Here is a 25866-nt window from a genome sequence, read left to right as displayed (position 1 = left end):
GCCAACCCTTGGCTCTTCATAAATCCTGACGATGAAGTGACCCAAACAAAATTAGGTGCTTTCACTCTCACTGTGGACTCCTAAGGGATCCAGGAGAGGCGGAGGCCAGAAAAAAGTTGGCATAACCCCCAGCAAGGAAAGGGGCATCTCCTGGAGGCATGTCCCAGACCACTGCCTCGGAGGACACATGGACACTGGGTGTCTGCAGCTGCCACTGGACTAGGTATCAAGGGACAGTAGGTGACAATTGGTAGTATGGGCTTTCTCCTCCCACCAAAGGGAGGGAAAATGACCCTCAACCCACCAACTTGCCAACAGTGGTAGAAATGTGTTCCCACTTGTTTAGATCCTTTTGTTAATGACTGATTGGCTTTGGCATTCCAGTGAAACTCTTGTCAAGTTCTTACAGACCCAGTTTAAATCCAAAAAGACCCAATCCCTACTGACTTTAAGAAAAGAATACACCTACTTCCATAGCTTAACATGTAGAGTAGATTTTCTTCAGGAATTCTTGCTTCATAGTGTAGCTGTGTATAAATGAGAATCTGGTACAGCTGCCTTTAGTAGTAAGGAATAAGGAGAGTATTAACAGGAGAAACCCAGAGTTTTCTATTTTACTTTCTACTTCTCCACTACAATTCACGGTTGGGGGGTGGCGAGGGGGCAAGGGAAGAAATGTGTGTTTCAGCTGGATGGTATGAAACCACCAGGAAACTGCACTGTGCTCTCGGGAAGTTCCGAATCCCTGGAGGACTGCTGCCTAATGGTTCCCGAAACTCTCCTTATATTTCTTTTCTTTTCTTTTTTCTTTCTGAAGCTGGAAACGGGGAGAGACTGTCAGACTCCCGCATGCGCCCGACCGGGTTCCACCTGGCACGCCCACCAGGGGTGATGCTCTGCCCACCAGGGGGCGATGCTCTGCCCCTCTGGGGCGTCGCTCTGCCGCGACCAGAGCCACTCTAGCGCCTGGGGCAGAGGCCAAGGAGCCATCCCCAGCGCCCGGGCCATCCTTGCTCCAATGGAGCCTTGGTGCGGGAGGGGAAGAGAGAGACAGAGAGGAAGGAGGGGGTGGGGGGTGGAGAAGCAAATGGGCGCTTCTCCTGTGTGCCCTGGCCGGGAATTGAACCCGGGTCCCCAGCACGCCAGGCCGACGCTCTACCGCTGAGCCAACTGGCCAGGGCCTCTCCTTATATTTCTTAAGACAGAAGAGAAGAAACATAGAAGAGTTTATGGAGCTCTAGAGGAAACCAACTAAAGTGAAACCTATGTCTCATTAAAAGAAACCAGCTAACAAGACACACTGGGAAATTAAAATGTAAAAGATGGCTTGAAAAATTATAGACAGATGATATCCGCTTGGTATACAGGAAGACTGAAATAACTGTGCATGTGCATTTGATACACAAAGCTCATTTACACACCCTTTGTTTTTCTACATTTCTTTTGAGAATATTGATTTTTTTACTTTTCCTTTCTTAACATTTTCTTTATAACTCTGATTCATAAGGCTTCACCCAGTGCCTGAAGAATGACCCATAAATAGTCAACTTCCTATGAGTTGCATGTAGGTTATTCCCACAGGAAGTCTTAGCTGTAGGGGTGGGGTGGTGATATCAAGAGAATGAAAACTTTTTTTTAAGGATGGTTAAAGAAAAATAAGATTAAGAAGGTAGAGACTAAAGGGGGGACATTTTTAGATGATCAAAATCCTGAATCTTTCTATGAATACACAGATATAAATTCTTACATACCGACTGTTAATAAACCAAGTATTTATATATACTAAAAGAGGGTCTCTAATTTATTCCTCCTCCATTTCAGTTTTATCTTTTCATTGTCTAGTTTTCCCTACGACTTCTAGTATTTAACATAACACACCAAGAAGAAGTCATTCTACTCCCATTTCTTTAAAGGAACCTGGGAACATCCCTTAAATTTGACCTACAAGGGGGTGAAAACCAGGTCCAAGACCAAACCCAAGACCTGGGTCTAGGATGAGTCCATGACCCTCGGTCAACTCTGACTTGACTTAATGACTGTTCTGGACCATGTCTTTGGTTCCACCCCCAGCTCCCTGAGTAACTTGATGACCCCATTGAGTACTCTTTTTGGACTTCTTGTTCTAGCTCCAACCTCAGGTGCATCAGCTGAGAAATCCTCTAGATCCCCCCACCATTGCCCTGCTTGCCTCTCTTCCCTGGATCCCCCATGCCCTAAGGTGGGAAATGGACAGCATTCCCTCCTTATCTTGTACTGCCTGGGGAAATTTTTGAGGTTAATGATGCTACTTTTAAGTTCATTCCTTGCAATTGATTGAGACCAATTAAATTTACAAGATGTCTATTTTTCTGTCTTCTCGGATCATTGAAAGTACCTGTGCTTGATAAAAATGGAACGTGGATTCTACTACCAGATAGTCTCCGTGCGGGCAGAGAGTTTGTCCATTTTATTCACTGCTGTTTTCCAAGTAACTTAAACAGTAATGAATAATGGGCATTCAGTATCCATTTATGTTTGAAAGTATGTAAGAGTCCATTTATAAAATGTAGAATTTAAATACATTTCATAACAACCTATAATAAAGTCAAGAACCCAAGAAATTCCTTTGCAGCAGAATTTCTGATTAATTTTTATTTCTTTTGTCTCCTGCAGTGACCATAGAGGGGTCTCCAGGGTTTTCAAGTGAGTTTGCTAATTTCAGGAGGTTAAATAAAAATTTTTATCCAGTAATAAGTAGATGAGAGAGGAAGAGAGAGAGGGAGTCAGTAAGAGGCAGGTGGGAAGGAAAAGGGAGGGGAAAAAAGAGAGATAGGAGAGAGAGAAAGCTTGACCCAGCATCTGAAAAGATTAAAGGCAGACACACCTAAAGACATAACCCACCTGTACACTGGTTACCCAAATTTAAAACAACAGTATTCAGAAAAGTATTATGGTTGAATACTCAATGCCTAGACTGGTGCTGTCCAATAGAAATATAATGCAAACCAGAAAAATGAGCCACATATGTATTTAAATTATTTTTTTCTGATACCCACATTAAATAAAGTAAAAATACTACTAAATTAATTTTAATATTTATTTAACCTAATATCTCCAAAATGTTATTGGTAGGACCTGTCATTTAAAAATATTAATGAGCGATTGTACATTATTTTTCTAGTGCTAAGCCGTCCGTATCTGGTGTGTACTTATTTACACTATAGTACATGTCAGTTTGGAAAAGTCACAGTTCCGGTGCTCAGGATCCACATGGGTCCACTGCATTTGATATTATAGTCTGGAAGCCGATGTGGACTTTATACACAAAAATCTTTTGATGCTAGGCTGATTTTCATTGATCACCAATACATCTTTCCAACTTTCATCAAAATTACTTAGTGATGCTATCACAGGGCGACTCTAGTGTGTCCATCGCCATCACAGCATGGCCCCAGCTTTCCTCTGTTGTCAATAAAGGAGGATGGACTAAGTGATTGTGAGGGTCCATTCCAAGCGTATAATATTTTGATTATATCAAAACATTTTTTAACAAGCAAAAGCACTCTATTTAAATAAGAGCCCGTTATCATTAATTTTGTAATTCAGAAGACAATCTTCCTACCCAAGCAATGAAAATACAATTTAATCTCAAGAAAAATAATTTTTCCATAAAATTATTTGAATTATCAAGGGAATATTTATCCCTACCAATAAAGAGAATAGAGAGTTCACCCCATCTTCTGCTTTCCTCCTACTTTTCAACTCCGCTCAGAATATCCGCATGAGTCTTGGAATCTTTGTGCAAACTCAGCATGATAGCCCATGAATTTCCACCTTGCAGCTTTTGCATAGAAAAATTAAGGAAGCTTACCGATTATTGTTAAATAAAAGCCAGCCACCAAATCTGCTTCCCAGGAAAGTTTGGAAGCAAAGGGATCCTCATCTCGAAGGTAGTGTGGCAGATCCTCGTCCTGGGGCAGGACAGTATGGTTTAGCGCCATGTTGTTCTCAAGTGACCGAGAGTCTGAAAAGAAAGTTGATAGAGATCTCAAAAAACCTGAATAAGTCAGCCTGAACCATCTCATAACCATGGCAGCTGTTGTAAAATGAAAAACAAGTTCTTAGAGTCATGCATGATTGTCTAGTTAGTAACTGAAGAGCATTTTAACATTTTTCTTTAATGATCCACATATACCAGTATTTAATTATTTGGTATGCAGATTATCCAAGCCTACATTAGTTCATTTCTTCATCATGTTATCCTCTTTGAGCTACTTCACCCTCCCTTGGGTTAAGTGACTAGGAAGCAGAAGACCAAATCCTACCCATTATACTGCTTCTTAGCAGTTTTTGTAAAGACCTGAACTCAGAGACAATATTGTATGGAGTATACAATAGGTAGATAGACAAATAGATAACTCCATCCATTTTTAAAATATAAATATATAAAATATTTAAGAGAAGAAATCATGTTGGTTATTAAGGTATGAAGTACAAAGAGACGTAGAAACTTCACTAAGTGAAGTTAAGAGCTGGATTTTCAAGGATATCTTTCAAAGGACTGTTCAGAAAATAATTCAACCTTGGTTATAACTCACAATTCATCCACAGGAAGAATTGAATTTCAAGTTCATTATTTCCCACTGCCACCTCTTGAAGTCCACTGTCTAAATTTCCTCTTTCCAGGATGAAATCTTGAGTAACGAGGAACTCCCAAACACACAAGTCTTTGTACTGGTTATATTAAATTTGGATTTTCAAAATTTAACAGTGTTTGATGGGTCTTGTGCAAACATGTCACACAAAACGCCCAATACTGAAAGTTGGAGTGCTGTGTTATTCCTGAGATAAAGCATACTGCTGATGTCATAACTTGCTTTAAAATGATTGCTATTATTTGTTTGGAAAGTGGGAGAAATAGGAATGTGGGCCTTTCGACGTGTTTTGAACTTGCTTACTTCAAAACAAACCACTAGATGTCACTGTTCAGCCCTCTAGGAAGTGATGTGGGGTAGAACCTCTCACCCTGCAAGTGGAACTTGGAGTTGTAAGCCTCGTAATTGGTTAACAGGCTGATCAACGAATATTATTTAACTTCTCCAAAAGACACCAATTTAATCCATTGCTAACTGCCAATTTACAGCTGAAATACAACTTATTAACCCACTCCTGACCTTCTTAGTGCCAAGGTGGCTGAAGATCCTGTCTACCTCCACACTCAGCTGAGGACAGTCATCCGGTTAGTGGTCATTCAAAATCTTTCTTCCTGGGAGCTGTAGAAAGTGAAGCTTCCAGGAGAAACCTCTGGCTGCCAACCCCACCTCATTCTAAGACCTGCCCCAAGTCCAGCTTTATCTTCAGAACTCCTTGTTCCCTTTGGATGAACCCTCCTGGTAAATTCTCTCCTCCTCACAGATTTCCCCTGCTCATTGGCTGTTTAGTCCTGCCCTCTACTTTAGATTCAGAATCATACGATGAAGCTTTGAGTCTAGCTATGACACCCACCATCTGATCTGGAGCAGATTATTTCAACTTTCTGAACTACAATGATTTCATCTGTAATATGGGCATTAATGTTTTTACTCACCACTCATCTTTGTTGTAGAAGCAATAGGATAGTGGATTCGAAAGCACATTGTAAATGTGAAGTCCATCTATTTATTATGGGACACTTGGTCTTCCCATACTTGCCCATCCATGAAGGCATAGCAATTGTATGACAAATTTCCTCGGGGTCCTTTGCTAAATAAATGTATTCTTATGTAACAATTGAACTATTTTATTGAGCACCTACTATTAATCCAACTCTATGAGATGAGATAAGAAATATGTGTCATGCTACCTAGACTTAAGGAGTATAATCTTTGTTTCAGAGAGAAAAAAAAGATGCAACTAATGATCAGAAAGTACCGTATTTCCCCATGTTTAAGATGCTCCCATGTAGAAGATGCACCTTAATTTTGGGGCCTGAAATTATTTTTTAAAAAAGTATTGTATAAAGTTATTGAACTCAAGTTTTATTCATCATAAAATTCATACAACTCCTTATCACTGTCAAAACTCCCATCCATTAGCTTGTCCTCATCTGTGACTGATGACGAATCATTGTCTTCAACAATGAGCCCAAAAACAAGTGTGAAAAAGCAGGAAATGCAAGTAAAAAAAAAATCTACAACCACTGTATAAGACGCACCCAGTTTTTAGACCCCTAAATTTTCCCCCAAAATGTGCATCTTATACATGGGGAAATATGGTAATAAAACAAGAATGTAAAACAACAAAATGCTGTCTTATTTGATTTAGGCAATAATTTTTTAAAAGCAAGAAAATAATTGTGTTCTATGCACAACATAAATATTTATGATCTGAGAAATTAAGTAGATTGCATGTGTATGTGCTTAATATATTTAAAAAGGAAATGTTTTTCTAGATCTGAAGGTCCCGAAGGACCTCCAGAGCAAGACCCAGTATGTTGGTATTGATAGTGATGCTGCAAAACTTTAGCTGAGCTTTGTGGGGGGCTTTATAGACAGTGAGAATTGGGGAGGGCGCTTTCAGTGCGGGAATAACATGAGCAAACATTTGGAGGCAAAAATGAACATAAAGTATATAAGGGATGGAAAAAGACTGGTTTTGTTGGAATAGAGTTCTTATAATGAGAGTGATAGCCACCTTGGCTGGGTAAAATGGGGTTCTATTCTATGGAACCTAGGATGCCTGGTGTGAGTTGCTTTTGACATATCATATATGGGTTTATTTTGTTTCTAGAATTTCTGATCAACATTTGTGCTATAAAAATAGCTTGACAATAAAATATGATATTTGGGGGAAGGCATTTCCAATTCTTTTTTAATTAAGTGAGAGGCAGAGAAGTAGAGACAGACTCTCGTATGTGTCCCAGCCTGGATCCACCTGGCAAACCCCCTACCAGGGAATGCTCTGCCTATCTGGGCAGCTACTCCATTGCTTGGCAACCGAGCTATTTTAACACTGGGTGTGAGGTCATGGAGCCATCCTCAGCGCCCAAGCCAGCTTTGCTCTGTCCATTCAAGTCATGGCTGTAGGAGGGGAAGATAGTAGGGGGAGGGGTGGAGAAGCAGATGGTCACTTCTATTGTGTGCCCTGACCAGGAATTGAACCCGGAACTTCCACACGCCAGGCTGATGCTCTACCCCTGAGCCAACTGGTCAGGGCCTCCAATTCTTTTCAAAAACATGATGTAGGTAGTTTCCTGAGGCAGAGTGAGTGACATCAGTAGAAAACCCTAAATAAAAAAGGCAGTTGGGCCTGACCAGGAAGTGGCGCAATGGATAGAGCATCAGACTGGAATGCAGAGGACCCAGGTTTGAAACCCCAAGGTCGCCAGCTTGAGAGTGGACTTATCTGGTTTGAGCACAACTCACCAGCTTGAGCCCAATGTCACTGGCTTGAGCAAGGGGTCACTGGGTCTGCGGTAGCCCCCCAGTCAAGGCACATATGAGAAATCAATCAATGAACAACTAAGGTGCAGCAATGAAGATTTAATGTTTCTCATTTCTCTCTTCCTGTCTGTCTGTCTCTGTCTCTCTCTCTGTCTCTGTCACACACACACACACACACACACACACACACACACACACACACACAAGGGCAGTTGGAAACTCTTTACTTTTTCCCACACACTAAAGGCTCGTTTTCAGCTCCACACTTTACAAGTATTGTTCCCCTGCATGTATTGTCTGTTCCTTTTCCTCCTAGTCTATTCTAACTCCACTTGGCCTTCAGGCTACTGTCCAAAGTCCTTTCAGAAGATGAATCTGGCTCCATCAAAAGCCATTTAATAGAAGAACCCCTCTTCTCTCCACTCCCCAACATACTCTGAGGGTCACTTAATCATGCTTAATTTACTTAATTCTTTCTTTTGTTTACCTAGACATGCACAGAATAACTTTTAGTCCTAAAGAAAAATGGAGGAGGGACCAATGTGTAGAGATAGAGCATCGACTATGGGATCAATATCATTACTTTGCGGTGGTGTTGTTGCCTCATCTGAGTAGGATTAAAGCAGGATGTAGCAATGTGTCCACTACAAGGGTTTCTATAGAATGACACTAACTTTAACTAACTAGAATAAAGAATTATAAACAGCCATGATCCTGTTTGTTCAGAGATCTGTTCTAGGGAATTCCTTTTTCACTACTGAGTGGACCTGAGTTACTGCACCTATGTAATGAAAAAAAAAAGGTTGTTTGATTATTATTTTTCCCCTTTTATCTCCTTTGTTTGAAAACTGCCTATGGTACCTAGTGTCCCATTCTATTTTCCCAGGTGCTTAGGAAACCCGTCACCTCGTCGCCCAGTCCCTGGGATAGCATCCAACAGTCAAAACCAATAATTCTCAATGAGCTGGATCTCTGAATCTCCTGTGCACTTAGTTTTGCTTTTTATGTTAGCTGTTGATCATGTCCTTGTTGTTCTTTATAAACCCTGGCTTGGAGAAGACATTCAGAGATGGTGATAGCTACAAAAAGATCATTTTCAAGAGGATCTCACAGTTTGTGGAATTTGCCAAATTTTGTTACCATCGAAACTTTCTTTACCTTCATAGCATCTCAGAAGTACTAGTGCTCAAAGGGAAATCGTAGCTAGAAAAATGCTGCTTTAGTGAAATCGCATTAGACAATCGGCACTTTAAATAACATATTCATGCTTGGGAATTCGAAAAGTATATTGCACCTAGAGTAAATAACTTTAAACTGAAATAAAGTTTTGGGAAAAATACTGCATGCCGCCAGCAGTGCTTCTTTAAAGAGTGTAATATCTCAGAAAAGATGTTGAGGGTGTTGCAAGAGAAACAACATGTCTAAAAGTGGAGAATAAAATAAATGTTTTTTTTAAAGATCTCTCCTCAATTTATGATTCTATGCAAAGACATAAAGTAAATCTCTTGGGGTAAATTATACATGATTATTCACATTACTCACATTAGCATCATCCTTTTAAGCAACAAAATATACTTTACTACCTTCACATGTGCTAATTAATGATCTTTTTTACCATGAAAAATACTTACAACTATTCTCATAACAGCTTATTACAGAACAATCTAAAAACATCCCCACCCTCACCACCCATAAAAGTTGTAAATATTTTTGAGTGACTGGGATTAATTTGAAAAAAGTATCCCTATCATTCCACAATAAACATTAAGAAGTAATTTGAGGCATAGCCAGACCCAGGATCTCACATGTCTGCACTGAATGGGCTTACAAAATGGCTAGTTAGCAGGAAAGAATGACAGAGTGTCACTTCCTAAGAGGAAATAAACACAATAAATTAGTACCGAGGATGACAGTCTAAAACAGTTCAACTTTATCCAGTCTGAGAATTAGCTCCAAAAGTGTTAAGTAACACATTTTCTTTTTGACACTTTACATCTTCCCTGGTTAAGACAGGGGTTAAATACTTTTTTAAAAATTTTATTTATTCATTTTTAGAGAGGGGAGAGAGAGAGAGAGAGAGAGAGAGAGAGAGAGAGAGAGAGAGAAACAGAGAGAGAGAAGGGGGAAGGAGCTGGAAGCATCAACTCCCATATGTGCCTTGACCAGGCAAGCCCAGGGTTTCGAACCGGCAACCTCAGCATTTCCAGGTCGACGCTTTATCCACTGCGCCACCACAGGTCAGGCAAGGCAGGGGTTAGCAGAATGCCTGGACTCTGTGGACACCTATCTATGCAAAGGGTCTGACGGTGTTCTGCTCGACATGAGCTTTCTCCCTGGCCTGCTCTGGCCTCTGAAACTTCTACCATTTTGGGCACCAAGGATCCGTGCCCCCAAATTTATTGTTATTCTGAGAACAAAAGATTTGAATCTATCAGCACCCATGAAAACTTTCACATGAAGGAGTTCATGAAATTAGTTACTTGATACCTAGCAGCAGCCAATGGAGCTGAAAATAAGTGTGATACAGGTTGTATCAATTATGGGACAGAAAAAGAAGCTGGAAACAATGTGATCCAGGAGCATCCTTGAAAGAGCATGGAAGGCCATGGGATGCCCAGAAAGGTAACAAAGAAGCATCCAAGAACTAGAGAAAGGAAGCCAAAGAAAGATGAGTAGCAAGAATTGAACTATTCAACCTCTGGGGGTAAATTTCTTAGGGTTAAGCCTGATAAAAATGTAAGCAAGGGAACGCAGTTTTTAAAATATGTAGAAGTCCTATGGATGGCTTATAAGTCTTGGTAAAGTGAGTGTTTGCCCATTTTTACCACTGTCTTCTTGGATTGCCCACATTAAGCCTACAGGAGAAAGGGTCTCCGGTTACATTCATTTTTTACATCAATTTCAGAAATTTGAGCCACTGGCTTAAGCTAGTATTTTATGGCAAGGGGGCAAGAACTAAGGACCACACTTCCTTGCAATTCAACCTTGATGACAGCCAGCCTGGGTCCACCACTGTGAGCAGGAAGGATGTTGTTAAAGACCAGGGAGTGTCCTTTTCTTTGGTTTCTTTTTTCCAGTCTCTCCTCTTGAACTTCCAGCTCTGCTTTCCCCATTTGCGCCCAGGGGTGAGGGAGTGTTAGGGGTGCAGAGGGTGTCTCATGCCATTCTGCCCACCACCATTTCTTTCCTGTCATATTCTTCTGTGAAAAAAAAATGTTTTGTTTTGTGGCCATAGTAGGATGTTCATAATGTATTTATTTGGTGGGACAAAAATCTAATTTTTAGGGTTAGGAGACTTTTTTTTTTTGTTAGGAGACATTTTTTAAAGAGAAAGAAACATATAGAAATACATATATAAATATATAAAAATATGTTAAGGGTTTAAATTTTTACATTAGGAAGAGTGATAGTATAGTTATGTTAGTGATGTTAGGAGTTTTTTTTCTTTATTCTTTATTGGAGTATTATTTGATACATCCATTTTCTAATTATGTAGCATTATATTACTTTTATATTTATTTCTACATTTTAATAAAACATTTCTTACAGATTACTTATAACATTAGTGAAATTTTACATCCAACCATTCATTCATTCATTTGTATAAATATGTAGTGACCACACACTATGTGTCAGGCCCTTACTGAGTCCATGAATTCCTGAGTTCCTTCCTTCAGGGCTTTGCCATTTATGGAGTCCTCACAGGTGCTGAGATAGAATGTTTTTCTGCAAAAGACTCTTCATGGCCCTGAAATCTCACCAATATGTAGTAGCTCACTTCTGTGCTCCTCCTGATCATGTGCCATGCTCAGCACTGCCTTGGATGTGTGTCAGCCCCAGGTGACACAATGGGGATTTTATCAACAGTAATTGTGCCTCTTCTTACTCATCAAGTGTCTTAGTGTTCTGTAAATTCAATAAACATAAGCCAAAACTTTATGATATTTTTTTCTGTGTCAGCAGCTACAGGGGTTTAAAGTGCATCAAGCAGTAATAATCTCCATATCAATATATTATATATCAAATCAGTAGGCTAGTGGAGCTGGATTACTATGGTGTATTTAAAAATATAGTATATATATATATGTATATATATATAAAGAGATATAGAAATAGATATAAATAGGTATTAAAATATCTATAGATATATTAAAAAGGAACCTGTAAGCATATTGAAAAAGCAGCAATCAAGAAATAAAATAAATAGTTTGGGAGTTGAAACACGCACTAATCCTGGTACCCAGAGGAGTGACCTTTATCTATTTCTTAGTGCTAATGAGAGGCTTGCCTTCCCTACAGGGGAAATGCTCCCAGCCACAAAGAAAACATGATCAGCTGAGGTTGTCTGTCAAACAGAAATGCGCATCCACTCTTCAAGGTTTTCTGCCATGGGTCAATATGATGCTTGAGAGGAAATAAAACAGTAGTACTTTTTTTGGCGGGGGCCCACTTTACTAGAATATGACAGGAAAAAGAAATGAATAGTGGGAGGAGAAAAGAGGGAAAAAAGGAGAAAAAAAACCCAGTATTTTCCTCTACAGAACCAAGCTAGCAAGAAAGCAATCAATTCAACTCAATATCTTCTAAGCCATGTAAAGGGGCAGAATTGTCTGTTGAGAATAACAACTTTTTTGTCAACTTATTCCTAAGCAGTTCAGCTTGAAGCAAATTGACAAGTTTAAAGATAATGGAAAAATGGTAAGCAATTGAGACGTTTGATTTAATAGTCTTAAATTTTGATTATTACTTTTTTAAGTGTCAACTGTCATGTAACTCTTATTTCAACCACCTCTCCTCTTCTGAACTTCTGAGTAAATAAGTTTTAAATTAATTTATCCCACATTCTCTCCAATCTACTCCCTCAGGCAAAAAGGATGAGGATCAAATTTCATACAATAATCACTCTTTTAATTGCCAGCCCTCAATATTTTTCTATCTCAGAACACGAGGTCCCTCCAATTCAAGCAGCACACAATGTTGCCAAGTTTTGCTATAGAGTTCATTCTTCTATTCCTCTCCCAGGGGACCTCCCATACTCCTAAAAGCCCTTTCAAAAGGAGCAATCAAATAGCCCACAACTCTACAGATAATCAAGGTAGCACCTGGCCTGGAAATTGGCTGGAGAGTCTCCAGGACAGTTTAAACCCCAGAGATGAAACTAGAACTTCAGATTCCAATCAGCATCATTACAGAACACAGGACCTGCAAATTCTTCTCAAGTTGGGAACACTGTTTGTCTACCGTGTTCCTGTGGACAATTTATTTCCTCCTCCAACCCTCAAATTCTACTGTAAACAGAAAGTTAGACAAAATAAAACAGGTTTGAAAAACACAGTCAGATATCCCCTCCTTGCTCCCCTAATCTGAATGCTCCTGCTTTGACATCATACATCTCAACAGGTCCTGTTAGCTGTAATTAATGCTTATGAAGTTACACTCATAACGGTCAACGTAAAATACAAACAGAATTATTAACAATAGAATCTATTCATTCTTCCTCAAAAGGAGATAAACAATATCACACAAGGTTTGAAAAAATAAAAACTGGAAGAAACAAAGAGGTTAGACACGGTCACTTCAGACAGATCAGAAACTGTAATTTTACAATCTTTCATTATGCTACTGCTGGGCACCTCCCTTGTTTTAACCTGATCTGAAACTCTGTTTCTGAGATGCCTTTTACACATGAGTTGATAAACATTAGTTGATAAACATAGATTTTTGGCTTAAACTCAACAGGAGAAAAAAAATACAGTTAACATCATCAATTACATAGTGGTATTCAGAATAAAGATGACAGAATGACTCTAACTTGATCTTAGTTCTTATAACTATAAAAAAATATAGGCAAACCCCTAAGAGTAAATTAAGAATCATTGTCTTGTCCCCACGAATCATGCCTTGGCTATCATCACAATTCACTTTAACTGACCATGCCAATCAAAGACTATTTTTCAGACAAGATCTTAGATTTTGTTGTTTCTTAGTTATTTTATCCCCTTGTTAAAACTCACCAGTTTAAGGGCCTGCCAGAAAAGGAAGTTTCTTTTCCTGGTTTTCTTAGAATTGCTCAGCCCTTGCGATGTCTTCCTATTGGTTTTCCCCAAAGCAACACTCTAGTTGCTCTGCACTTTAGCTGGTTTTAGTCATTATCAAGTGAAAGATGTTCATTTGCTAGACTGTCCTCTTTTCTCCACCCCTCTGTTGAAAGGACCAATCACATCACTGGAAAAAATAATCTCATCTTATTGAATGAGGAGAAGAGATGCAATTTTTGGAAGCTTAACTTATTGGTGATTAAAAACCCAGCAGCAGCTACTTAGCCTTTATAATTGATCAGAAACTAGAATAGTGCTGTTGGCTGAATGTACTTTAAGACACTAGACACTTGCTTTTTTCTTTTCAGATTTCAAAGTCACAGATTAATCTTTATATGGTCAAGAATGAAATCCAAATGCTTTTTATTAATCGTTTGTTTTCTTAGCCTAATTTTTATGAAAATATACTCTCTTCAATTACCTAATATAAATGCTTTAGAAAGAGCACTAAGATAGAAAAAAAGGAAGCTCACAAATAATTTTTAGACTCTGTTTCCATGAGTTTGACTTTTTTTTTTTTAATTGCCCAAATAAGTGATAGATACTGTTTAGTATTTGTCTCTGCCTGGCTTATTTCATTTAAAGTAGGGCCCTCAATGTCTATCCATGTTGTTATAAAAAGATGTCTTTCTTTCTCATGGCTGAATAATATTCCCTTGTATGAAAATACAACATCTTCTTTATCCCTTCATCCTATGATAGATACTTAAATTTTTCCATATTTTGAGTATCTGTATGATCTCATTTTTGAAAAGATTCTCATCATAAATCGTGCCTCAATGGATCTCCCATTTATCCACCTACCCTTCACCTGGAGATAAATTACTTTATTTTCAAATGCCTGGACTCGGAAGGCAAATTTGTCTTTCTTGGAGGTGTGTGATCTTTTTTACAAATCTTAAAAATCGTGTGTCTCTTCAGAAAAGATGCTGTAATGAGAAAAGTAATGAAAAGATGCTTAAATGACAGAGGGGTGAGGGGGGGCAATAGCACTGCAAAGAACATCGACTTCCTTCATTGGTATCTGATTTTCTTCCCATACCACTCATGTCTTGTGCATGGGCTCAGACTCGCTGCAAGACAAAATCTCTGCTTGTGGATTTAGTAGACTCAAGTTCCAGGATTCATTGTAGTTACAGTCTACTTGGAAAGATAATGAAAGCCTGTAGAAAGTAAGAGTTAAGTGTCAAAAGAAAGGCCAAACATTAGAATTTTGTGTAGGAAGATATCAACAGATTAAAAGATGGTAGCATTTTCTATGTAATATAATAGTGTCCATATGACTAGAGAGGTAACATTATCTATTAAAAAAATTATATATATATATATATATCAAGTTTAATCCTGCTTTCATAAAGTTTCCATTTTAATGAAAGTTCATGGTCACTACACAAAATTTATTTAATTATAATTAGGATAAGTACTTACTCAGTAACCATCAAGAAGAATTGTAAATGTATCCAAAATCTGTGTCAAGCAACATGAAAGAAATAAATGTTGCATATAAACATGGAACTCAAAATTATACATATACCTACACATATGTAAATGGAATACACTTAAAACATAAATATTATATGAAAGGATCTTAGAGGTCATTTAGATATTATTTTACTTACAATTATTAGACTATATTTTAAGCATTTTTTAAAACATGTTTGTTTTTTTTTGCCTGACCCAATGGTGGTGGTACAGTGAATAGAGCATTAGAAGCTGAAGACCCAGGTTTAAAACCCCAAGGTCACCGGCTTGAGTTCAGAGTTACCAGCTTGAACATGGGATCATAGACATGACCCCAAAGACACTGATTTGAACCCAGAGGTCACTGGCTTGAAGTCCATCACCATTGGCTTGAGTACGGGGTCACTAGCTCAGTTGAAGCCCCTGGGTCAAGGCACATACGAGAAAGCAATGAATGAACAACTAAAGTGCTGCAACTACGAGTTAATACTTCTCATCTCTCTCCCTTCCTCTTTGTCTCTCTGTCTCTCAAAACAAAACAATAACAACAAAAAAGCATGCTTTTTTTTAGCTTAAAAATTGAAATCTTGGCCCTGACCAATTAGCTCAGTAAGTTAAGAGCATTGTCAAAAAACAACAGGGTTGTGGGTTCGATCCCTGGTCAGGGCACACACAGGAACAATCAAAGAATGCATAAATGAGTGGAACAACAAGTGTTTCCCTTCCTTTTTCGCTCTCTCTCCCTTTCTCTCACTGTCTCTATAAAATAAGACAATAAAAATTAAGCCCTGGATAGATAGCTCAGTTGGTTGGAACATCCTTGTGGAGCACAGAGGTTGCAGGTTTAATTCCTCGGTCAGGGCACATACAGGAGCAGCTCAGTGTTCCTGTCTCTTTCTCACTCCTTGCCTTCCTCTCTTTCTAAAAAAAGAAAAAAAATAGAAAGATCTTACTTAATGATATTTCTAAATTACAAAGAAAATATTGAAAGACTATCATATAATGAATAATATAATTATACCTTTTTAAGGCTCACCTTAATTTCTCATTCATACTTGTAAAACTTTTGAAATGATCATTCAGTATTTATATACAAAATAACAGAACTTTCTACCACTTAAATATAATAATGGGATTTGCTTTGTAAGATATAATTAACAAAATAACTATTCTAATTCATAAATAGATAAAACATATTTTCTTTCACTTCTGGAAGAATCGGTGGATAGCAGAAAAAGATTTTCTTTTTTTCTTTTTGTTTTATTTCTTTTTTTCTGTTTTAAAAAATCAAATAGAAACTACTTTTAGAAAAATAATGAACCATTCAGGTTCATTTGGGTTCAATGCATGCAGAAATAAGATAGAGAACAAGCCATTATAGAAACTGACACTTTCTTTTATATTTGCACATTCAGTACTTGTTTTGTGAAGACCAAGAAAGTGTGAATATTGTCCCTCAGTTGGTTGATTTAGAAGAACTGTGTTCTACAAAGACCCTAGTAGTCTAAACTTTTAATTGGATGCTAAAAATATATCACTTGCAGTAATCAGAAAGTTCAGTATTATAAATAAAAAGGATAATGAGCAAGGAGCCATCAAAATACTATATTTATTTAAAGAGAACACCTTAAATTGGCTTACTAAAGAGAGGAAAGTGAGTTACAGTAAACTTCCCCAGAGTCCTAGGCTTCCATTAGTGCACTGGAAATCTTTGTAGGAAGAACCAAACAACACTTTTTTTTTCTCCTTGTAACTTCAGGATGGTAAAGAACACAGATGGCTCCATTTTCTAAATTTTCTTTCATCTGACCTTGCTATTCATACATATTCTTTCTAATTTTAAAAAACTTTTTTACTTATTCATTGATTTTAGCGAAGGCAGAAAGTAAAGAGAGAGCTAGAAAGAGAAACATTGATTTGTTGTTTCACTTATTATACATTCCTTGGTTAGTCCTTGAATGTGTTCTGACCAAGTATTGAACCCACAACCTTGGTGTATCTGGATGATGCTCTAATGAACTGAGCTACCTAGTCAGGGCTCCTAAATTATTTTTTAATTTATATTTTTATTTTATTTTCTTCCTCCTTTATGTTATTTCAAATTCTTTGTGAAATAGCATGGTCATTAGCAATAATAATAATAATAATAAAAATTTCAATGAATAAGTTAAATCTTAAATTTGCCTGCTTTCCCTATCACCAATATCTTATAACATAATCTATTAGCTCTGCTTTTCAATAAACCATTCTCCATATTCTGTCTTATCTTAACTTGTAACTAATATTACAAGTTAATGAATATGGTCAACCACAACACTGATGCTTCCTCTTGGATTCATTCATTCATTCATTCATTTTATATTCACCAGGGTAGAAGTCTTAATTGAAACTATGGAGAGTCCTGTCCTGGTCACACTGGTCTTCTGTACAGGGAGGGTGCCAATCCTATGGTCTACTAGTCCTCTGTGTCTCTTATTCACTCTTCACTGCTCTTGGGATGTGAATATTGGATGAAAAGGAGAGGGTCAGACTGTAGTTCACTGAATAGTCAGTCATCCATCACAGGTAGACGGATGAAATTGGACATCTTATAGAGAAGAGTTACCAAGAAGTGGAATAAAAGTGTGCTTATCAGCATATCACAAGATATACCAAAACAATTTCTAGTGAAATAACAGGAAAAAAATCAAAGTGGGGGCAAGGTGCATTGCTGTTGACTTTGCATCAGAAAATTAAATTGTTAGTAATTGGTATTCCAGTAAAGAATGTGGGAATATCATATGAGTGTCCCAAATATTTTTTGGATACTCCCAATTTATACAAAACCATCAAGAAAGTGATAAATAATAGTAGTGTTGCTGTTTGTAAAATGGCATGATCAGTGCTGTCTGGTATGATAGAAATATCTAAGGGGGCAATTCTGAACATCTCTCTGCTAATAGCATGCAGCCATTTCTACTAATTATGGTACTATCTGCTCCACAACCAACCTTTGTAGGAATCTACAACTTTTGTAAATTTCTTTTCTCAGTCATTCCTTGCAGAGTATAAAAGCAAGGACACCTATTGACAGTGTCTAATGCCTTTTTTAATGACCTCAAAATTGACTAAGATTCAAAAGCCAACTTTGTAACCTCTCGTCAAAGGCATTTATGAGCCTACAATTAGAGCAGTAATTCCATATTTCTTAAACAGTAGATACTTAGTCCACTTCATTATTGAATAAATACTCTCTTTCCTGCTTTCTTGGCTTTCCATAAAACCTTCTGTGAATGCATACAAGTCAACGTGGATTGCTACCTGAAAATAATCAAGCAGATAAAAGTATTGATAACTGCATCAAGTAAAATGATAAGATGCTCCAACCTATGCTCCATTCACTGAAAGGTACCAACCCTTCTCTTAAATTTTTGGTTGTCATCTTGATACATAGTTAGTAAGTAACCTGGCTAAAAACTGTCATATGTGAGAGGGGTGCAGAAGTTGTTTTTTAGTGCTCTAGACACATATATTGAATGCAAGCTGGATTTTTTTCCAAAGTGTAATATAAATCCTTATATCATTTATAATAGCAAGATTAATATAGATAGTATGAATTAATATTAGCAAGAACAGCTTACTGCAAAGAGACATAATTATACCAAATCATAGACCCACAAAGTCAGATATAAAACTCAATAATTTCATCTGGTCCAAAACACAGGTGATAATTAGTCATATATTTTCTCTAAAACACACTTACTAAAGTAATGGGCAGCTATTGATTTATATCTTTAATCCTTAAAGGAATAGGAGTGGGTTGATTGTCCTTATAAGACCTCTATAAGGTTTTCCAAAATGATGCTCCCTAGCCTGCTCATCTACATTAAACCTTTTCAGAAATAACTAATGACATAAAAAGTATTTATAAAACCCTCTCTTTTTCCTCACACACGAACCCCACTAAAATTTGCTTTGCACTAACACATGTTTCTTCTAGAAATTTAAATGTCTGCATATCTTTTAAGATCTTTATTTGTTTCCTAAAGATAAATGGGTCAAAATAAATACTGTTACCGAAGCCACCAAAGTGCCACTTTAGCCCAGGTGCAGGAGAGCTAGAGGCCTGGGCATCCTCCCACAGTGGTTCCTGCACTGTGCTGATATGACTGGCATGGAAATAGGCCACTTATATATGAGTAGTGAGGTTTAAATTTAGCAACTAATTCTTTCATTCCAGGAGCTTGCTATTCCTTTTGGTATTAATGTCATTAAAGGTTTTTCACTTTTATTGAGATATAATTGATATATAACATTGTACAAGTTTAAGGTGTATAATGTGATGATTTTATAAATGCAACATTAATTTTTTAATTCAAGATAATTTTTTAATTCAAAAACAAATTAACAACAACAATGACAGAGGTAATGGGCTTAGAAGTCAGGCACAAAGGCCATCTTCCAGCTGTTTGACTTCAGACATGTTTCAAGAACCCCCTGAATCTTGGGGTCCTCAGTGCTCTCAGTCCTAGAGGTTGGGAGTCTCCTGTACCCATCTTTTTATGTATGTTGTGTCTTGTATATGTTTTTTCTTAAGTCCTGCAGCGTCTTTCATGCACGCCGATGGCTGAGCTGGTCTTGACACCATTTTTCTTTATTTTTTCCACCATGTAAAAATCTTGATGAAAACTGTTTTTCTGAATTAGCAGGACATGACAATCAGAAAACTAATTGGCAATACTTCTGCAATCTTCATGTTAGATTAGAAAGTCAAATTTGTTTTCCCTTCTGTGGTGGGCTGTGTAATGGGCTTAATGTCTTCCCAAAGATGCCAGTATTGTAATCCCAAGAACCTGTGAATATGCTACCCTACATTGGAACAAAGTCTTTGCGGACATTTTTAAGGATCTTTGGAAGAGTAGCCTGGATTATCCAGGAGAAACCAGTGTATCACAAAACTTCTTAGAAGAAGGAGACAGGAGGGTCAGAGAGGAACTGTGCAGGTAGAAGCAGGGATCAAAGGAAGAAAGAGTTAAAATGCTACACAACAGGCTTTGAAAATGAAAGAAGGGGCCACCAGCCAAGAGATGCAGGCAGCCTCTAGATTTCAGAAAGGTCAAGGATACAATTCTCCCCTAGAGCATCCAGAAGAAATATGGTCTTGCTAACACCTTAATTTTAGGATCTCCAATATCCAAACTATATGATAACACATGTATGCTCCTCTACCTACCAAATTGGTGGTAACTTGTTACAGCAGCAATACATCTTTCAACACTAATTCCACTCCAATAACTGCACACTGGGTGATATAGCACACTACACAGCAGGGGGTTAAGTCCTTTGAAAAGCAATTGGCAAGTATATAAACACACTGAAAATTTTTGCATCATTAGATCCATCCATACTACTGCAAGGGCTCTATCCTAAAGAAATAGTAAAAAGTTTGGACACTACTCATCCTGGTATTATTCATGTTTATAAAAAAAATTGGAAATAGCATAAATGTTCAATGATATCTGTGTGGCTACATAAATTATATAGCATATAAATTATGTATGATATAGAGCAATTTAAAATATTTTCAAAGCAATGTTAATGGCATATTGCTTTCCTGAAACCTACAGGACTGTAGTTGACAAACAGATAAGCAGTTCTTAATGAGTTCACATTCGTGTACTGGCAGAGGCTCTGCCTCTGGGTGCTGAGCACAGAGTGTAGGCAGATACCAGCCTCCTACTCTTTCCCTGGAAGTAGTTTGATAGCACAATTTACAAGCTGCTGCCTGAGGGCCCAGCTTCTAATGAGCACACATCTAGGGGCTGGCTGTGATCTTACCAATGCCCAAGGGAAGATAGTAGTCACTTCTACCACCCTTTCCCTTCTGATCAATCTAACAGAAAAACTAAATTGCTAGTATCCCCATAGAAGGAGCTTGTCCACATGTCTGTCACCCTAATGTATACATCTTCTACCCAAGAGACAGGCCTCCAAGTCACCCAACTCTGATAACAAACAAGGCTTCCATCACAGGACCCACAGGACTATGACAAACAATACTGAACAGCAAACAGGATGCAGCAAAAGCAGTTCTCAGAGGGAAGTTTATAGCCATAAATGCCTATATTAAAAAAAGTCTCAAATAGCTTAACTTTAAAAATAAAATAAAATGAAATAAAAAGAATCAAGAAATAATAATCCTCACATTAGAAATTACGGGCTATTTAAAAAATATCATTAACTGAAGAAATGATGTGTTTCACATATATAACTCTTATGGATAATTAAAGGCACTTACTTTACATTCTCACTATTTCAAAGATTTCAATCCTTTTATGATTGAAATTTTTGGTTTGTGTGTTATATAATTTAACCTGTCTTTAGCTTATGAGTCAACATACATGATTTGTGGGATTGCTTGATATTGGACCCATCACTAAAGCAAATTTTACACTATAGTTATCAAACAAGGTATTTTTAGGGGTTGAATGGAAATAATTTATATCAAAGCAGCTTCAAATTGGATTGTACTATAAAAAATAAACATTTGCTATTACATTCTAGGTGGTACAAAGCTATTATTGTAAACACCAAAGTTTGTTGGATGCTGGAATAAGTGATGTCTTGTGAATTCTCTAACTACGCAGTGTTACTTGTTCCTCACTTCATATGCCATGCTTGTGGAGTGTTCTTTTTAGACCCTAGTCTCTGGATATTAAATAAATAATAAAGGAACAAAGTAGATCTCAGACATAAACAGTGGATCAATCTTACTCATTTCATCAAAAAATACTAAAGCCATTGGATACTGGGGAATGGTTCAGTCCCAGAGGACAGGAGATGGATGGGAGATAGGAGTTGAACATAGAAAATTAAAGTGTGTGTGTGTGTGCACATGTGTAGACATATGTTGTTTTGTTGTTCTTTGCTTTACTGCACTTCAACTTTTACAAATTGAAGATATGTGTAACCCTGTTTCAAGCAATTCTACCATCATTCGCTGAAGGCTCAAAAGATGGTTAGCATTTTTTAGCAATAAAGTATTTTTTAATTAAGGTCTGTACATTTTTTAAAGATAGAATATTATTGCACAATAGACTATAGTATAGTGTAAATGTACGTTTTACACACACTAACCAAAAATCTATGTGATTCACTTCATTGTGCTATTTGCTTTATTACAGTGGTCTCAAACCTAACCCACAATATCACCAAGGCTTACCTATACACATATGCACGCTCTCTATTTCTGTTTATTATCAATAGTATAATTATGTTACAAGGGCAGCAATTCTCTCTTCTTTCAAAACTTTGACTGTACATTTTAAAGTAACCTACATCGTATCCTCATACAAGAGAAAAATGTAGAATCTGATCCCTTGTCCTCTGGGACCCTCTTCTCCCTCTTGCTATCCAAACTCAATTCGCAAGTACTTGTGTTTCTTCTGTACACACAGACTCAGTTCTGAGAAGAGACTCTACGAAAAAAATGAGACAATCACTGGCTTCTTGAGAATATTGTATTCTCACTTTTTGAATCATTTTTCTTCACGCAGGGAAGAATCGGGATTTAAATTAGGCAGTTTTTGGCTGGGCAAGTTATACTGTTCCTAAAATGGAACGTGGAGAACGGAGGTGTGCCAATAGTGTAAAATGAGTCATCGTCAGCAGAATTAGACTTTCTCAGTCGTCTGCCAAGCACTGGCCAGGCCTGGCTCACAGCCGCACAGCCTCTGTAAGAGGTTCCCTTGACTTCTGCTAATCTTCCTCCGTGACCGAACACTATTGATCCTGTTTCCACACATCTCAATGGTAATCGGCTTATCCTCAAGCGTCCCCATGGACATCACAGACCAACTCGACCTGTTAAATCAGCAAAGTTGAATCCTATTAATATTTTCTCTCTTCTAAGTTAAAGAGTCAGACACTGCCAATGGAGGCAGATTTTAATGTGTTCTTAAAATAGGACAAACGTCTCTAGACAACCCACTCATATGATTCCCTATATTGACAGTGCTTAAGCAATATGATTGGTATCAGAGAGATGGTGGTGCAGGGAAGACCTAAGGGGAAGAGAAAAAAGTCACAAGAGAGACAAAGTAGGCCATATTAATTTAGAAATCAATGCACTGAAATCCCTGATCTATTACTTTTTAACATTTTAATTCTATAAAAATAAAATATAAACTAAAACTACACAGTTTTTAACATTTTCATCTTAAGAAGAGAAAAAAACCTTTGTTTATGGTACATTAGCATTTCTGGCTGCTAGTTCTTATGTACTTTGCATAGTAATAAATTTAAAAATCCATAATGGCTAAGGAAAACAATGCAAGGAAACAGAAATCAATCTCTGTTATTATTTTTTTAATTCTGTTTTTGGCTTTGATTTGCTGATATGTTATGAAAGTCAAATAAATAAAGTCAAGATAAATAAGAGCCTGACCTGGCGGTGGCGCAATAGAACCCATGTTCAAAACCCCGAGATCACCAGCTTGAGCGCAGGCTCATCTGGTTTAAGCATAGGCTCACCAGCTTGAACCCAAGGTCGCTGGCTTGAGCAAGGGGTCACTCAGTCTGCCAAAGGCCCACGGTCAGGGAACATATGAGAAAGCAATCAATGAACAACTAAGGTACCACAATGAAGAATTGATGCTTCTCATCTCTCTCCCTTCCTATCTGTCTGTTCCTCTCTCTCTCTCTCTCTCTCTCTCTCTCTCTCTCTCTCTGTCACACACACAAAAAAGATAATAAGAAAAACAAATTTCAACAATTTTTATTGGGTGGCCTATGTTTTTGGTATATAAGCACTGGCTTTATATACCATATAACGCTTTCCATCGCTTTCTAACTGAGTCTGCTTCAAGGGAAGACTGTTCTGCTCCCATGTTCCGTGTTCTGCAGCAGCCCGCACAGTGCTGGGGTGCAGTAGACACCTGCCATCACCTGATGAGAAAGGACTTGGGATCCCACCTTTCTCAGTGCCTCTGAATGCCTCCATGGCTGTAATGTAAACTTTCACCACGTTTGCAGGTACCATCCTACATTTACCCTCTCTTTAAGGGAAGTTAACTCTGTTTCCTGTCCTTCTGCTCTTTAAAGTTCACTTTATTGTTCTGAAAACAAGACGAAACCTTCAAGCCTGATAATTATAGGTGAAGAGAAGTGTAATTTATATTACACCTTCATCTCCAGAAATCTTCCAGAACATCTGGATGGGGGTCAGACAGATAGACACCCTTGGGGGAATGCCCAAAGCCCTAGCAGAGAAAAGGAGAGCTGATGTGCTTTGTCTGAGAACATGTCTTTCTCTACCTCCAACCCCACCATTAGGATAGAAACAGATGCCAGCAACCCACCTTCTACAGAGTGGTTCTACAGAGTAGAATATCCCTCTACTAAAAACCTACACCCACTCCTCCCCTTGGGGCCACACTACTCACTTGATCCCTGTTTATGAGAATTACCCCAAAAAGCCCCAACCCCGGAGTCACCCTCATCTCTCACATAGTAGTTTCATAGTCTCTGCATATCCCCAATCCCCTCCATGCCTTCCACCTCCTCCCAATCCTGAGATCTTCCCCCTGCACTGTTTAGATTCACAGCAAGGATTAGAGGACAAATCCTCCTTACTGTTATCCTCTTCTCCAAATGTTTTCTCATTGTTTTATTCCAACAGAAACCTGGTCCTCAGGAAACACTGGGTATCCTGCAACCATCTCTGGTAGAGGCTGTTTCCCCCTGGACCTTGAAGGGAGAAAATGTTCTCCTTGCCCCCCATCACCTTCCATGCTGCTTTCAGGCCATTCTTTCCTCCCCTTAATTCTAGACCTCATTGTAACTGTCATCTATTGACATTCCTACTCATTTTTCAAGGGGACTGTTGGTTCACCATTATTCACTCACTTTGGTCTTAATCCTTAGTAATTTCAATATATGATATTTTAGTTGAGAATTCTATCACCTGAGCTCCCCCCCCACCCATGGTCAGAACCTAAGACCTCACCCATACCATCATTTACAGAGCTGCACTCCCTCCATAACCACAGGTGTGTACAGTTCATCCTCTGCCCTCTAATGCGCTGAGCCAACTATCCTTCCACTGGCCCTGATACCTACAACCATTGATTCTGAATTCTCAGTCTCTTTCTTGTTCCTCATTGTCTTGATGGTTTTGTTATCCTTCTTACTAGCCTGAAATTCCATACTAACCATTGGCATTCACCTTTTAGTGAATAAAAATCCCTCTCTCTCCCTTACTCCCACATGTTTGGCAAACCACAATTCATGGACTTCTCTGCCTACATCCTCTTTAAATTTATGTCCATAAATCAGGTGGCCTCTTTTTGCTGCCCTGCAGTCAAAGGATACCTCACTTTCCAAAGTGACACATTCTCTCCTCCCAAATTCCCACATCTACTCCCTCATTCTCACTCTCTGCCATTGGCCTTTGTTCTGTATCTTTGAGAAAGCGGAAGCACCCAGTAAACGACTTTCACACCAGTCAGCTCTATGTTCATTGACTCTGGTTTCCTATCTGCCACCAGAGCTGCTGTTAGGTAAAGCCAGACCCGACCCCTGGTTACCAGGTGACAACTCTGAGAAGTTTTACATGTGCAACTCGCACTAATGTTTCCCAACTGTGAGAAGCCGCTAAAACAATACGAAAAGGACATTTCACAACAATTTGTCAGTACAAGAGATTTCACTAATTTGTTAATATAGCAAACAGATTGAAGAGAAGAAAGATTTGTGTGAGGATTACAACTAACCAAGGACAGCAGTAAAGTAAGGGAAAGATTTTATATTTGGGTTCTAAATGCTAGTTGAATAAAACAACCTTGAGAAATATTCTAGAGTCATAAAAGATTGACTCTGAATCATAATTCTGCCACCAACTGGCTTTATAATTAAATTATTAACAGCAA

General features: G+C 38.1%; 1 protein-coding gene across 1 annotated transcript in view; it reads right to left on the bottom strand.

The window, feature by feature from the left end:
* The window catches only part of OPN5 (opsin 5), a 30595-nt gene extending 26615 nt beyond the window's left edge, over window positions 1–3980 (bottom strand). Inside the window, exon 1 of the mRNA XM_066361397.1 lies at window positions 3851–3980. Coding sequence (XP_066217494.1) covers window positions 3851–3980 — 130 coding nt within the window. The remainder of the gene's footprint in view (window positions 1–3850) is intronic.
* Window positions 3981–25866: the final 21886 nt, after the last annotated feature.

This window comes from Saccopteryx leptura, chromosome 1 (genome assembly GCF_036850995.1).
Source record: "Saccopteryx leptura isolate mSacLep1 chromosome 1, mSacLep1_pri_phased_curated, whole genome shotgun sequence".
In the NCBI taxonomy this organism is placed as follows: domain Eukaryota; kingdom Metazoa; phylum Chordata; class Mammalia; order Chiroptera; family Emballonuridae; genus Saccopteryx; species Saccopteryx leptura.
Note: the sequence above shows the minus strand (reverse complement) of the source record. Positions and strands in the feature narration are given on the sequence as shown.